We start from the raw sequence: 16267 nt of genomic DNA, 5'->3' as shown, positions 1-16267 counted from the left end.
CATTTGGCACAGGGCTTACTCTCCAGCATTCCCAGGGGTTGCCTGGTCACTCCAGCTCTCCTCCTTTGGCTGCCAATGCTCTGGCTCCTTTCAGCCCTAAAGGCTCTGTTACTCCTTGCATCCAAGGGGTGGATATCCAGTCAGGGATGGAAGGGGATCCTGTGCTCCCAGGGCTGCTATCAGGATGTTTTTCACCAGAAACATCTGGTTTTGGTGGGGCCTTCACAGACCAGAAAATTCAGTTTGATGAGTTTGGTTTCAGTGATCCTTGTGTGCCTTTTTTGGGATATTCCATGGTTCTGTGATCCCTCCTTTTGCCTCCGTTCCACATTTCCCAATGTGGGGTGGAGCTGGTGAGTCCCACCAAAGTCATGAGAAGAGCAACAGTTCCTCTCAAGCTCAAAGATCCCATCAGACATCACCAGTGCTGCTGCCATCCTGTTGCAATTTCACACTTTGGTACCTTCCAGTTGCTAAAAGACATACAAGGAGGCTGGAGAGGGACTTTGTCCAAGGGCTTGTAGTGATAGGACAAGGAATAAAGGCTTTGAGTTGAAGGAGGATAGATTTAGATTGGATATTGGGAAGAAATTCTTCCCTGTGAGGGTGGTGAGGCCCTGGCGCAGGTTGCCCAGAGAAGCTGTGGCTGCTCCATCCCTGGAAGTGTGCAAAGCCATCTTGGAGAGGGCTTGGATCAACCTGAGATAGTGGAAGGTGTCCCTGCCCATGACAGGGGCATTGGACAAGATGATCTTTGAGGTCTCTTCCAACACAAACCATTCCATAGTTCTCTGAATTCCTGCTGGAATTGGCTTTCCCAAGAGCCAGAGTTAAACAGAGCTCACTTGCACTGAGTGGTGGCTTCATGAGCCCTGATGCTGAATAAAATGGAGCATCTCTGTAATGAGAGATTTACATTTACACTTTTGTGCATTTTAAAACATGGAACAAATATTGCTGTGGGCCCTGCTGGGCAGGGCGTCCCAACAGACTGGAGTGCATTCACACTTAGGCCTCTTTTCCTGCTCAGAAAGGTTTAAAAGCTCTGTGTGGGGAGGCCCTTGGTTTTACCTCTCGTCCAGAGCAACAGCAGCACTGCAGAGTAGCAATTTCAGAGCTGAACTCCAAAACTTGAGGTTTAGCTTGGATATTGGGAAGGAATTCTTCCCTGTGAGGGTGATGAGGCCCTGGCACAGAGTGCCCAGAGAAGCTGTGGCTGTTCCATCCCTGGAAGTGTCCTAGACCAGGTTGGATGGGGTTTGGAGCATCCTGGGACAATGGAAGGTGTCCCTGCCCATGGCAGGGAGTGAATTGAGTGATCTTGTCCTTTCAGCCCAGTTTTGTCTCCACTGGGCACTCATGGTGCATTTCAGGTGGGCACTGCAGACTTTCAAGGCCCAATATTTCCATCTTGCAGAAGGAAGCAAAAGCTTTAATCACAGCACATTCCTCCCTGGGAAGGAGGGGACAAGAGCTGACAAGATAAACCACAAGGGACTTTTAAAAACCACACAGAGCCTTTTAAAGCATCTTCAACCCTACAATTTTTGACCCCAAGAGTAGTGCATGAGCTCTTGTGGTGGAGGTGGACATGAAGTCAAAGCAGGGCTCTGATATTTAAGTGAACATAGAATTTAACACTCAACAGCAGCTTTTTTTTCTCATCCCACTCACAGTGGTAAAAAATCCCTGACATTCAGCTACAGGACATGGTCATGAGGGCCTTTTGGGGACAGCTGCAAGTGTTGAAGGCCTTGCAGAATTAATCTTGGTGGTAAAGATTCTCAGGGCAAAGCTGGTGGAAGGGGCAGGGTGTGAAATGTGTTATGTGTCTTGAGGCTGGATCTTCAGGATGTGCCAAAGGTGGCCCAACCACACTGGAACAAACTCCATCAGAGTCTTCAGCAGGATTTCACCCTGTTTAGTCCCTTTTTTTAAATTGTACATGGGATGAAGCTTTTCTCTAACAATGAAAACACAACTGAGCTTCACGACAGGGGTCTGTCCCACCAAGAATTGCCCCATCAAAGGCTTGGCTGTGTCTCCAAACTTAATGCAGAGAGATCAGAGCCTCAGTGGTAAGTTTAGGGAGTTTATATGTTTAATATTTACCATTTAGCTGGCCAGCCTGCCCTGAGTCATGAGCTGAGGAGGGACAGAGAGGTTCAGATTAAAAATTGAATATGTGCTGCAGAATTTGGATTTGCTGTTGTTCTGTGAGTGGTGATTCCCAGCAGCCATTCACTCAGCCTTTATTACTCAGGACACTCCAACAAGAGGATTTTTCCTTTCTGTTGTCTGAACTGCATTTGAAAGGATATTTTGCTGTTGTTTGGAGCATGCTGGGGCAGGGTGGAGGCTGCACTTCCAGTCTCAGACAAAGTCTGAGGGGTACCAGAGGTCTAAAGGACCTGCCACTGATCACCTCCTTAGATTAGGCTGAGTGTCTGAGTAACAACTCTGCTTTTAGCTAGTGCTCCAGGGACTGCCTCTGGACCTCTAAAGCTTCACAAACAACCTCCTAAAGCTTGAAGTGAATAATTGAGGTTGTGCCACTGGTGCTGGGAGCTTGCATCCTTCCCCACCAGAGAGCTCATCAGAAGTTTGCTGAGAGCACAGCAAATGTCTCAGGGTCCTGGAATGTCGCTGCATCAGGGCTTTTGTGACCCACAGGTGTCTCAGCAGCTCCTGGGTTAAGCTCTGGATAAGGACTGGTGGGCCAGCCCTGATTCCCGACTGTAATCTCAGTTTTATGAAATGTTCTGTTGGTGCTGGCTCATTTTACACAGGATTGAGGTGAGAGCTGTGCCTGGACAGTGTGAAAAAGGGCTCAGTGGAAGTCAGCCCTTCCCAGGACCAGGACAAAAGCCACCACCTTCCATCTGTGCCGTGGCACAGTCACAAAAGGATCAGATGGTTTCCAAAAAAAGGGTTTTGGTTTTTTTTTGTGCTGAACACAAGAGCTGCTGTCAGTCAAGGAAACACTGCTTAGGAATTGTTAAACCACTCATTTCCTCCCTTCCAGTGATAATTTTATTTTAAAAATCACTCAAGAGATCACTTGGAAAGTACAAGGGAACCTCTTAGCAAAATGCAAATATTTCTGTGCCTCGTGGGCACGGGGCTGAAAGCATCTCCACTAGGCTGGGCTTTGCTGTCAGTTCTGTCTCTCAGATATCCCCTCACCCTTTCCTCTCCCTTGCTGGCAGCCAGCACCTCTGACAGCCTCAGAAATGCTTTGGAGAAGTGCTGTGGCAGGGAGGGCAGGCAGCCAGGAGGGATCAGGGCTGGTGCTTGGTGATGTTTGAGCTCACCTTGACAATTCCTGGTGCTCCTGGGCTGCCAGGAACCCTGCAGGGATGAGAACCCTCTGTGCACCAAGTCCTCATCACTAATTGCAGTGCAGGGCTGTCAGATTTCTTCATCTGAGCCACCAGTTGGAAGTGACACTGAGAAAAAACATCTCAAAAATCAGGATAGAGCTTTAGATGAAAAGGTTTGGACAAGGACTGGGATTTTGGAGCCCTCCTCTTGCATTTTGGGAGACCTCCAGTCATTACAGAGCTCCAGAGCTTCATTTTTACTCCCTCCCTCCTCAGCTGATTATTCATTTTATTATTACAGTTGCTCAGACAGCTTGTGACAGAGCAACTTGCTATCAGGAAGGAATCAGAATTGATTAAATTAGCACATTACTGGTTTAATTTAGACATAAACAAGATTCAGACCTTGGAGAAAACCAGAATATCCTACTTTTAATTCTCAGTTTGAAATACTTCCATTTTTTGGGGCTGGCTTTTCAGAAATGTTCTTTGTTTTGAGGTGAAAAAATTTTAACATTTTTTTGCAACTGAGATTTAATTAAAAAAAAAAATGAGGCTGATCAACAAAAAAAAAAAAAATTTTTTTTTGCAACTGAGATTTAATTAAAAAAAAATGAGGCTGATCAACAAAGCTGAAATGGTTCCAGGAAGACTTTTTGGTTTTTTTTCCCCCTGGGAGCATCAGTTTGCTCCTGATGCAGGATGAAAGCATCTTGCTGAGGGCAGGGCAAGTGAATTACTGCAGGGTGAGCTGAGTTAAGAGCTTGGAGAAAGTTCCCTCTCCATTGTGGTTTCCTGCTCTTCTCCTGTGCTGAGTGCACGCTCGTTTCCTGCTGAAACAGGATTACTCCATCCCACATTTTCTCCAGGGTTCTGCCCTGTTAAAGCATGCAGACTTTCCCAGGGGCTGCTGACACACTCTAAATTCCCATCCTCTCTTATCCTGGAGCACTTAATTTGTGTGTCCATGCCCTGAATTGCTGGATTCCCTGCCAAAAAAAAAAAAAAAAATTAGAAAAAGAGAATTTCAGCTCCAGTGCTGCTGTGGAAGTTCATGGCTGTCACAGAGCCTGAGGGGTTTTTTTTGTCCAAGCACCTGCTCAAACAGGGTCACCTGGATGTCACCCAGGGCTGTGCCCAGGTGGCTGTTTTGAATGTCTCCAAGGATGGAGATTTCACAAGTGAAAGGGGGAAAAGCCTTTCCTTCCTGACTTCACAGTCAAATAATGAAAAACAGAAACTCAGAGAATGGTTTGGGTTGGAAGGGACCTTCAAGATCATCTCATTCCAACTCCCTGCCCTTGCAGGGACACCTTCCACTATCCCAGGTTGCTCCAAGCCCCATCCAACCTGGCCTTGGACACCTCCAAGGCCTCATCCAAGAGGTCTCAAATGAGAACTCCCTCAGTTTGAGAAGGCACTAGGCAGTTCTGGAGCCCAAATTCCACATCTGCTCAGTGCAGAAAGGAGATGTCCTTCTCAGGTTATGTGGGTGAGAGAGAAGGAACAAGCTGGTTTCCAGAAGAGGCACCACACACCTCATATTCAGCTTATTCCATAAGAAATTCCACTCAGGGAATGCTGTGAATTCCCACCTTGCTGCTGTGTTGTTGAATTTCCCCATGGAGGCAATCTCAAAGGGAGGGAAGAAATGTCCTGCACCCCTGGAAGACACAGGGATCAGCAAATGAGCAGAGGAAATTTTCCACTCTTTCCATTCTTTCTCCCATGTAAGTAGGACAAGAGCAGCATCATCTTGCCAGCCAAATGCTGCAGCTGCTTCCAGGACCTGGTCTGAAACAGAGCACTCTCCTTCATTTTGCATGAATTCCCCTGCCAAATGTCATCCTGCAGGCAGCTCCCCAGGCAGAGGAGCCTTTATGCAAGTTCAGGAGGGTTGGGAAGCAAAATTTGTTTGATTTAAAGTCTGAGAATTTTTTTTTATTTTTTTTTTTTTTTTTTTTTTTTTTTTTTTTTTTTTTTTTGCTGTGGGGTGTCACCTCCTAGGCTGAACTCTGGCAGGCAGAAGGAAGAAGCCGACATGTGCCTGTTGGGGACATTTGCCACTGGGTCACTTTCTCTTCTCTCTTCATTTTCCAGCTGCTGGCTGTCATTAGAGGGAGGACTCCTCTATGCCTTCGTGGGACCGGCGGCTGCTGTCGTTTTGGTATTTAAGCTTGTCTGAAAGATTTCTTTTTTTTCTCCTCTACATCTTATAGCAATTTCCTTGTTCTTTCAACCCAAGAATGCCCCTCTTTATTTCCACTTGTATTTCAAAGAACTTCTCCTTCAGGAATAACGAGCAAAGCCAACAATTTGGGACAGGGTTGATTCTGAAATGTAATGTGTCTCAGCTCTCAGCCCCTAACATCTGATTAATGCTTTACCTTGGTTTTGTGTGTCTGGATGGAAATGCAGGATGATGGTGGAAAACTCTGACATCGTCTCCTTCAGAAAATGCTGTTCCTGATGATTTTCACACCAGGCTGTGCCCTCACACCGAGCTTTTATTCCTGGTCCATCCCAAGCCAGTGCATGTCAGCAGATTTCCTTGTTTGAAATTGAAGTTAAAATCTTCAAATCAGTGCTGTGGGGATCCCTTCTGACCCTAAAAATGTCATGTTTGCTTTGAATTCAAAGAGATGGCAGGGTTAAAATGGGAATTCCTAAACTCCAGCTCCTGCATGGGGAGTCCATTCTTCTGTCCAGCACAGCCCCAACACCAACCTGGGCCAGTTATAATTTGAATTTAAGGTGTCACTGAAGGTGACATTCCTTCACTGCTGCTGAGGCCTCACTGCCCATGAGAAACCTCAGGGCTGAAAGAATGTGAGAACTCCAGTAAATCCCTCCTGCCGCAATTCCTGATGGGTTTAAAGCCACGTTTGAGCCCCCACATCTTTCTGCAGTTTCTCCCCAGCCCATGTTTTATCCATTGGAGGAGCTTTATGCCCTCTGAGGCTCTGGAAGAGCCCCACAGGAATGGGGTTGTTGACACTCCCAATTCCTTTTTCAGTGCAGGCTTTTGTTCCGTGCAGTGCCTGGGGGATGAAATGCCCCGCAGCAGCAGCAGCAGCAGGAGCTTACAGGAGAATAACTCCACAAAAGCTCGGGCTGTCTCTGTTCTCAGCGCTGTCACTGCACATCAAACCACCCCGGTGCCACCGTTTCATCAGGGTGACAAAGAGAACAGCCAGCAGTGGCCCCTCCTCTGCGAGAAATCAAAACTGGTATGAGCTGAGGTCTTTCATGTGGGGTTGTGACACAGCGATTCGGAGGGAGGAAGCTTTGGTAGTGCCCAGAGTCACTCTGCTGCCTCAAAGCACCTTACTTTTGTTGTGCCAACAACAAGGGAGGTGATCTTTCCCTTTTTCCTCTTTTAAAGTGTGAGGAAAACACAGGAGCCTGCTTCCATTTGGCGGCTCAGATTTCCCTCATCATCAAGCAGAGATGTCCTCACAGAGGGGTCAGCACATGCAAATGGTGGTTCCTGCAGCTGATATTTGATGGTGAATCATCTCTGGGGGTGTCTGGCCCTGATCAGCACCAAGAGAGAGGCCACACGCCTCCATTTAGAGTCCCTGACTCATTCCTGGCCAAAGTTGCAAATGGATATTGCCCTGGTAGAGCCACCAAAGAGCTTGGGGAAGGAGAAGCATGGAAAGCCTTTTTATAAATGGGAACCTGCAAACAGATGAGCTCAAAAAGTTGTTAATACTCTGAAGGTGGCTGGCCTGCAGCTTCAGCAATGTTCATAACTCACAGTCAGGCCACTGACACTGAACAGCTGCAGCTTTGAAGGATAAAGGTTTGACCTTTATTCTTAAAAATCCTGATCTGCCTTAAACACAGGGCTGTTGGAAGCAGTTTTGCCTGCCCAGCTGATGTGGAACAGCCTGGTGGGTTGTGTGCAGGCTGAAGGCAGGGGGAGGCTCATGGAAAGAAGTGAGGACAGGGTCAGCAGTGGTCAGGTCATGGTTATCTCCATGAATTTCACACTTGAGGCTTTGCTTCTGGAAGTTGTCTCAAAGATAAAGAAGTAAAGCTACTCTGCATGTTATTGGAAGAATATTCAAGTTGTATCCCTGATGTGGGAAAGAAGTGGAGCCAAGATCAGAGCAGGGGTTGATTGTGGTGATCAATGTACTGGATTAATTGATTGATTAATTAAAACCAGTGCAGAACTGCTCTTTGTTGTCTCCCCTGCTCCTTAGGAGTGAGGATGCACACTTTGGCCAGCCCTGGGATAGATCCAACCACACTTCAACCCCACCTTTCCTCCTGCCTGGCTGCACCTCAAGGAAAAACCTTTTTGGATCCCCCACACTGAAGGATCAGTGATTTCAAAGTGTTCACCCTCTCTTTTCATGCTCATAACCAGGCTTTGATTTCCTGCTGATCCTTGGCTGTGTCACTGTGCCTGGCTTGGCAGTGTTGTTTCTCTGAATCAATAACATGATGAACTCTAGAAATGGTCTTAGCTGTCCACTGACCCAGCAGCTGATGCACACAAAAAATTAACTGCAATTTCTCAGATTTTCTGTGAATTCCTAGCTGTGGGCTCCACATCAGTGAGGCGGTGAAACAGCAGAAAGATTGATCATTGTTTTGAGGGTGATTTAGGAAATTAGGCAGAGGTTTGGTCCCTGCCTTTGGGTCAGGTGACTCTTTGGATCTCTTAAAATCACAAACACGTGAAGTCACATGAATTTATCTCTGAATTTGGCCTTAAAACATTTCCCTGCAAGCTCCACATGCAAAACACCATTGACCACATGTTTCTGCCACCAGCAGCTGTTCCACTGACAGCAAAGCCAGGAGAATGTCTCCTTTTCCACCATCATGACCTCTTCCATGCAGGGGTGGGGCAGGCGTGTCACTAACATGTTGGGGATGGGGTTTGTACAGCAGATGCAGCTGGCAGCAGTGAATGCAGCTGGAAAGGCGCAGGGAAGAGTTTGGGGTCACTCTGCAGGATCTCAGCTCTGTCCAGCCTGTGTTCCACTGTGGATTTTTGTTTCTGATGGATGCAGATACACCCTGCTCTCACCCTGAGGAAAATGGACTGCATGGAATTGTATCACTGATTTTTTTGGGAATTCTCTGTGCTGTGCCATCTGCAGTATCTCCCAAGACACCCTACCAGAGCAGATGATGTCTCTACTTGCCCCAGCAGCCCTCCACCTCTTAATTTGAGAGCAGCAGTGGTGTTTCACCAGGAAAGATCTGTGACACATTGTCTGCATTCTCTTAATGCTGCTTCTAACTCCAGAAGGTGCTTTGGGAAGCAGCTAGTGTCAGCCCACTGCTCTTCTCTGTACTGGCCATTCTCTATTTGGATTAACACAAAAAATTGTTGTTGTGCCTGGAGTTTGCCTTGCTGGACCTCAGGCAGTGTTGGGGTTCAAGCAGCCTGGATCAGTCTGAGAAATTCCCAATTTCTCCTGCTTCATGGAGACTGATTAAGGGTTGGACTTGATGATCTTGGGGGTCTTTTCCAATTTTAATGATTCTCCAGCCTCCCTGACCTGCTGCCAGCTGCATTCTGCTGTCCTGAGCTCACTGATGCATGGCCAGGGGAGGTGGGACAGGGGGAGACAACAGGGGACACGAGGGGTGGTGGCCTGCAGAGGTGTGACCTGGCTTTGGGAGAAACCCTTCTGTGTTACCGAGCTTGACCTGACCCGCTTGAGAACAAAACTTGTGTGTTGTTTCTCTTTTGACAGGTGAACATGGTTATTGGCATTCTGGTTTTTAACAAACTTGTATCCAAAGATGGAATAACAGATAAGAAACTGAAGGAACGGGCAGGGTATGCCTTATCAATACATCTAAGTAAAGAGTGAAAATAAAAACCAAAAATACTCAAGGTTGTGATCAATAACCAGGCAAGGGGAGAAAAAAGAGATTGAGGATACAAACAAAAAAAAAAGCAAAACCAGATTTAAACAAAATGAAAGAAAAAACCACACTTGATTCAATGTCTTTGCACTGTCATTCAGTGTAGCAGGACACAAAAATCCAAGAAGCAGCCCTGTGTTGCTGTGGAGGAAGGATAAAAGTTCATCTCTTTGTTGAAATGGCTTCAGCCAAGGCTGGCACATCCTCCCAGAAATGAGGGAGAGCAAAGTGGCTCTTGTCACCAATTCCTGGAGACAGCAGAGAGAGACTCAGCACTGCTGTGTGGGCACATGGCAAGAGCTGGGGGACAGAGGGGTCATGTCTGAGGGCTGGCAGGTGTCTGAGGGACAGCAGAGGTGTGTGGTGGAAGGAAATGGGTTCTGGAGGTCTGGCAGAGAGCAGAGCAGCAGATGGATGCAGTAGGAGAGGTGAGTTAAGAACCTCTGCTGCCTCCTGAGGTTCTTTATCTTCTCCACAGCCTCCATTCCTGAATCCAGAGGATTTGTGTTACCTGTTTTCCTTTGGAGTATAAATCCAAGAGTTGACTCCACATTCCTCCCCGCCCTGGTGTCTCCCAGGGCTTTGCCCAGGGCAGCAGCTCCCGGGCAGGGCTCTCTCTTGGGTTACTCCCAAACTTTTGGCAGTGGCTATTTTGCCAGCACCCCCAGCAGGATGAGAGCCCCTCTCCTCTCCATTTCCAGGAGCAAACCTGCAGTCTGCACAGATCTTATCCCTGAGCAAGGTTCAGAAATGGCAGGCTGACACTCTGAGTCTCCTCAAATGCCCAGGTCAGATGTGTGTTTCTTTCCCCTGCCCTTTTGGCTTCTTGTGGCAGTCAGAGAAGCTCTGCTGGGAAAGTCAGGGATGTCTGCTCCCAATTGTCCTTTGCAGGAATTTGATTTGTCACTGTGGGTAACAGCTGTGTTCTGGAAGGAAGAAATTGTTCACAAAGGAATGAGGAGAGCAAAATCTGTTCTGGTTCCTCTGCATGGAGGCAGAGTTTGAAACCTTTGGAGGCTGGTGGAGAAAGTGCAGGATCCATGGATATATCCTGTCTGTCAAAGTGGAGGGAGAAAGGAGCTCCACTGAGCCTCAGAGGGCAGGGGTAGATAATATGGATGAAGTTCAATATTCCTGACACTGTTCTATTGAGTAGTTGAGGTAAAAGTGGTTTTTAATTGAGTGGTGGAGGCAAAACCAAGGGTAGAGGCAAATTCTTATCCAGCACCTCAAATCCTGTGTTCAGTTTTGGGCCTCTCACTCCAGAAAAGACCCTGAGGGGCTGGAAAGTATCCAGGGAAGGGAACAGAGCTGGGGAAGGGTCTGGAGCACCAGGAGCTGCTGAGGCAGCTGGGGAGGCTCAGCCTGGAGAAAAGGAGGCTCAGGTGAGACCTCATTACTCTCTACAGCTCCCTGAAATAGGGAATGGTGTAGGGAGGTGTGGGACAGAATCTATTCCCAGGTAACAAGTGACAGGACAAAGGGAAATGGCCTCAAGCTGCACCAGGGAAGGTCCAGGTTGGATATTTGGAAAAATTTCATCCCTGAAAGGATGACCAGGCTTTGGAACAGGCTCCCTGGGGAAGTGGTAGAGTCACCATCCTTGGAAATCCTCCTGAAACAAGTGGACCTGGAACTTTGTGATAGAATTTAGTGACCATGGAGGAGTTTAGTCAAAGGTTGGACTCGATCTTGGAGGTCTTTTCCAACCTTAATGATTTTGGGAAAACCACAGGGACCTGTTTAGGCTCATGGCTATCGGCAGTGTTGACATGGCCAAGCCTTGAGGTCCCTGGGTGCAGCAAAGGGAGATTTTGGTGCCTGAGCAGTGCCAGAGCCATAAAACAAGAGGAGATTTGGGTGCTCAGAGATACCAGCTGCTGCTGGGTGGAAAAATAAGTGAAGAAGTGACCTTGGTGCATTGCTTGGAGCAGCTGCTAATAAGCAAGTGCTTCATTCTGGATGATGCCTTCTTGACAAAGAGAGAACTCAAAAAAAACCAAACACCCAGGCTGCAAGGCAGGGTCTGGAGTAGGGTAATTGCACTTGAAAGTCAGCGCTGCAATAAGTGGTTTATTGGATTAGCAAAGCAGCAAGTTGCTGCCTCTCAGTCCCTCCCTCTCTAATCCAAACTGCACACGGAGTGACCTTATTTAATACACAGCAGCTGGTTATTGATCACACTCAGAGTTGGGCTTTAAAAACAAAACCTGCGAGGCAACAAAACAAACTAAAAAAAAAGCAAAACCAAAAAAGTCATTTTTTCTGATGTTCTTTGTTTTTTTCTTTCTTTTCTCCTTTTTCCCCCCTTCTTTCGTGTCCGTGTGTGTGTGTGCAGCACTTTTAAGCCTTATCTGTGCTCAATGGTTTTGTTCTCCCTCCCCAAGTGCCCCTGCTGAGAGTGTGGGAGCACTTTTGAGAGCCCTGGTGCCCCTTTCCCTTTAGTTCCCTGCTTCTGGCCTGGGCGTGGGAACCGTGTTGGAAGGTAGATCTGAAGAAAATCAGAATTGAGTAACGGCCTTGGAGATGTTTGGACCTGAGGAGATGGTCTAAAGAAACGTTGTGTTTCCTTTAGCAGAGGCAAGAAGTATGGTTCAGTGTTGCAAAACCAAATTTTAAAAAGGGTGGAAAAAAAACCCAAACCTAAAAATAGGGAAAAAAAGATCTGTTGGGTGTTAAGAGGAGCCCAGCATGCATTCCACAGATTGGTTGTCACAAATTCATCAGCACCAACAGTTCTCATGAAATTACACCTGAGACCCAAGAATTCTGCCCTGTACTTAGCAGTGGAAATAGCTGTGGTTATTGTTGTCACATCTGTCAGAAAATGCAGATTTTCTAGGGGCAGTGATTTTATAGGTGGATCACAAAACCAGGCTGTAGAGAAAGGGGGTGTGAATACCTGGAGAGATGGAGAAAAGCCAAAACCTGTCTGGGAATGGAGAAAACCATCCCAGAGGACAGTCTCTGTTGGTGGCCAACTCTACCACCAGTGTTTGAGCTCTCTTGAAGGGATTACTACCAAAAAAAAAAAAAGAATGTTTTAATGTCAGTAGCCTTTAAAATGAGTTTCAAATGTATTCAGCCAGCATTTATTCCATATTTGTGTGCTCACACAGGCAGGGAGGAGGATTGAGACCATCAGGGATATTCACCAGAGCTAATTTTAGCTGGGTTTAATCTCTCTGGGCTTCCTCTGCCACTCCTGAGAAGAGACAGGAGCCTTGTTCCCCCCTTAGAGGACCTTTTCTTCTATCTCTGTTGGTCACAGAAACCGCCCAAGAAGAGTTTGCCCCAAAACCTTGTGTGAAATAATCTCTGTGCAGGTGTCCTAATGGGGTGGAACAGAGCTGGGTTGTCAGAAACACAGAGGGGAAAGGTGATAAATCCACTGAGAAAGGAAGGGATTTGGATTGCCCTTCCTCTGGGAATGGTTCCTGTTGGAGCTCCTGCTCTTCGGGCTATGGATGGTGGAAAGCACTGCTCAATAAAAAGGTAGCAAAGTCCAGGCTCCAGTGAACACACCAGATGAGCCCATGAGCTGTTTGTGGATGTTTAGGAAGCAGAAAAAGCTAAATTAAATGAAAGCATTATTCACTGTGATTATTTAATTAGCTTCCCTTTCATATGCACAGGCGCCAATCTAAACCTGCCATGGAAATTCAGTATATTAACAACCTCATGCTCCCAACCAGAAGGAATTAGGAGATAAATGTGCCCGCATCAGTGCCCACTGCTTGCAACTTTCTGCATAAACACACCCAACAGCAGCTACAATTGTGTGTTTACAGTGGTCTTCTGGCCAGTTCTCTGTGATTCAATGTCATTCATGTTTTTTCTGGTACAGTTTCCCATCAAATTCCTCAAGTCAATCTACTTTTTTTCTTTTTGCTGCCTATCTCTGCCTCTCTCTGTCTCTCTGCTTACCTGTTCTTTGTGGCTTATAGATTTGGGGATAAGCTGTTGTATTTTCTTTTTATTTTTTAAGGGTCTTGCACCTAATGCCTCTCCAGACCCACTTTATCTTTGGTTCAGCCATTTTCCTCACAGGATTTACACCATCCTTCCTGGAAGATATTTATCTGTGGACACAGGAGCTAATTTCCTCTGTGTCTGAAAGCTTTTGTGGGATGCCTTAGTCATTATTCTAGATGGGAATGATGATTTATGTCAGTGTAATTAATGAAAAGACCAATCAATAGCCACTTGAAAGGGGGCCACTGGGCCCACTGCTGCTGCTGTGTTGGTGCTCATCAGGATGTCTTTTTTGCAGTGAGACTGAACAGAGAGCCACCAAAGCTAAGAAATGCTCTGTGGAGCCCCCTGATCTCTCTCCCAGGCAGGGCAGGGCTGTAAAACCCCTCCTGGTTGGGGCAAACCTCCCTCAGCAGCATCCTCACCACACACCCGGGGAGGACAGACCCTGTGCTGTCCTCTGGCAGTGATTTCGTGTCTTCTCTGATGCCAGGCACAGCAGGAAGGGCTGGGGGATGTTTTGCAGACTCCTTCTCGTTTTCCAAGCCAGATCTGACGTGGATGTGGATCTGTGCAGGCCAGGGAGAGCACACAACCAGTAAATTCTGGGAAGAAGCGGGGCCAGTGCCAAGCTAATGTGGCTTCTGGGCTCCTCAAGAGGAGCTGAATGGGGGGTGGTTCCCACATATCAGCTGCTAAAAATCCCAAGGGTTTTTGTGCTTTAGCAGATCCCCTCATACCAGCAGCCCTCAGTGGACTGTTTCTGTGGTTGGTCCCATCCAGGAAAAAAAAATAAATGGGAGCAACAGGTGGGAATAATTCTCAGGGTTCATCGCAAAGATGTTTTTGGCTCCAGAACAGGATGTGAGAGAAGGGATGTCTCAGAAGCAGTCAGACAGTTGGGTTCCTTTCAGGGCAGGTTAGGGGACTAAGGAAACACCCAAGCTCAGGATTAACTTCAGGACATAAAAGAGTTCCATCCTGCCTCAGGGAGGGAACCAAAAAACCAAAAAGTGGCCTCTGACCAAAAATCAAAGAGTGGCCTCTGTCCTGGTCTCACCAGCTCCCACATCAGAGAAAATAAGTGACTTATCTTTTTCATTGCTTTAGGACAGCAGATAAGCAGGCACAGCCCCCACAGCCCTACTTCTTGCCTTCTACTGCACAACCCTGCCACCTTTTTTGTTTTGGAGCAAAAAGGCCAGGAGGGAAAAGAGTAATTTCTCAAAAAAAAACCCCAGAAAAACAAACGAAAAGAAGGAGATGGAGACTGGGAGAGCAGTACTGGTTTCTCTTCCCTGGGTGCCAAAGAGACACCCTGAATCTGGCAAGACTTTCACCAACACAGTTCCACCCTCTCCAGCAGCACCAACAAATCTGAGTTGTCCATTTCCCCCCGTTCCCCGCATCTGGAGTGGTACAGATGAGAGAGTTTTAATTCCTGCCTGTCTTTCATTTCTCTTCCCAAGCTGGGTATGGTTGGTTGGCTCCCTTCTCTCCTTCCTTTCTTTTTTGGCTTCTCTTTCCCTTTCCTTTCGACGTTTGTGCTCATGAGCGAAGTGTTTTGTTTTGTTTCAGTCTTTTGGTTTTAATTGCAGTCAGATGGCAGTGCCCCTTTACGGCATGACGCTCAAATGTTCCAAGTGTGGAGTAGTTTCTTCTGCTGAAGTTTCGGCCACAGCCACCAGTAACGCCATGTTAGTTCCTCTAATTTCAACTTCTTTTCTTTCTTTCTTTCTTTCCACTTTCTTTTTTTTTTTTCCTTGTTTTTTTTTCCTTTTCGTTTTGATTTTCGCTTTTCAGTTCCTTTTTTTATTTCCCTCTTCCATTTCCCTGCACTCACCAGCCCGTGTTTGTTTTCTCTCCCCATGTCCCTGCCCACCTCCCTGACATCCCCCAGCTCTCCCCAACCTCATTCTGTGGGCCATGAGTAGAGCAGGGCTCTTGCAACACCCCTGGAGCTGATGGGCTGGATCCTGAAAAGCGCTTTTTTTGACATGCCTAGATTTAAGATTTAAGCATGTGACCAGCCCATGGAAGACAAAGGGACTCTGCATTTGTTGCAAGCCTTGTTTAATTTGTTTAATGCTCCATTCTTGGAGTTCCAGACTTAAAGCTGTACTGATTCCCAGTAATTCTGGTGGTAGACAGGGACTCTGTCAGCCACTTGAGCACCTGCTTGAGTGTTTTCCTCCAGAGGCTGCAGAGCACTGAGTGTGGTTTAAGTGTGAGTTGGTGAATCACTTCTAAGTGGGTTTTTTCTCCTCTTGTGAAATACTGAAGTTAAGTTTAATACCTCGTAGGCGTGCAGGTCTGATTTGATAAGTGTTGACTGCCTCTTTTGGACCCCTGAAAGCACTTGGAATTAATTCTCAAAATCTTAAAGCATTTCATAGCTCTGAGTTACAAAAGTCAAATGCTGTTAAATCTCTTCTTAGATGACGCTGGAGTTAGCTTAAAAAAAAAGAAAGAAATAAGTCCAGAGCTTTGTTCTGCTGGAGAAATTGCTATTTATGTGGTTGGCTTTTTTCACAAAGGTTAAGGTTGGAGGAAGAGTGATGAGGGAAGGTTTGTATTTCTTCCTTCCCTTTTGGAAATTTTATTATCTGTATCACATCCAAGTGATGCTACACTTTGGTTTTGATGTCTAAATTAGTACATGCAAAACGTGTGAGGGAAACAGTCTCAGATCATTTGCAGTTTGAAAATTCCTACCTTTAATTAATCTAAACTAAAAGAGGCAGCCTATTGCCAGATCTCAAAATGTAAAAAGATAAAAGAAAATCAGCTCAAGAGCACCTGAAAGGTGTCCCTGCTCATGGCAGGGGGTTGGAATGAGATGTTCTTTAAGGCCTCTTCTAACCCAAACCGTTTTATGGTTCTGTGGTTTTCTCAGTGAAACGAAGAACTGAACAAAATTTGATTTATTTTTCACTGCTAAAGTCGTTTACTCACCTTTTGCAGCAGTGCCCAGCTGAGATGGTGAGATGGAATCAGTCCAGACATGTGTATCACAAGTCTGGAATGAGCAGGTCGCTCTGCTTTTTGGATTCCTGTAACTGCAGAGC

General features: G+C 46.6%; 1 protein-coding gene across 15 annotated transcripts in view; it reads left to right on the top strand.

Annotated features, from left to right (window-relative positions):
- Positions 1-16267, top strand: part of ADGRB1 (adhesion G protein-coupled receptor B1) — a 289741-nt gene that overhangs the window by 240202 nt on the left and 33272 nt on the right. For 10 of the 15 annotated variants that reach the window (XM_054284587.1, XM_054284840.1, XM_054285165.1 and 7 more), the window contains 3 exons: positions 5424-5490; positions 9050-9135; positions 14798-14896. In XM_054284587.1, the coding sequence (XP_054140562.1) occupies positions 5424-5490; positions 9050-9135; positions 14798-14896 (252 nt within the window). The remainder of the gene's footprint in view (positions 1-5423; positions 5491-9049; positions 9136-14797; positions 14897-16267) is intronic. The other 5 variants (XM_054285525.1, XM_054285465.1, XM_054285326.1 and 2 more) reach the window with 1 other exon arrangement.

This window comes from Melozone crissalis, unplaced genomic scaffold (genome assembly GCF_028551555.1).
Source record: "Melozone crissalis strain CALT ecotype California unplaced genomic scaffold, PUWL_Pcris_2 ptg000002l_1, whole genome shotgun sequence".
Lineage (NCBI taxonomy): Eukaryota > Metazoa > Chordata > Aves > Passeriformes > Passerellidae > Melozone > Melozone crissalis.
Note: the sequence above shows the minus strand (reverse complement) of the source record. Positions and strands in the feature narration are given on the sequence as shown.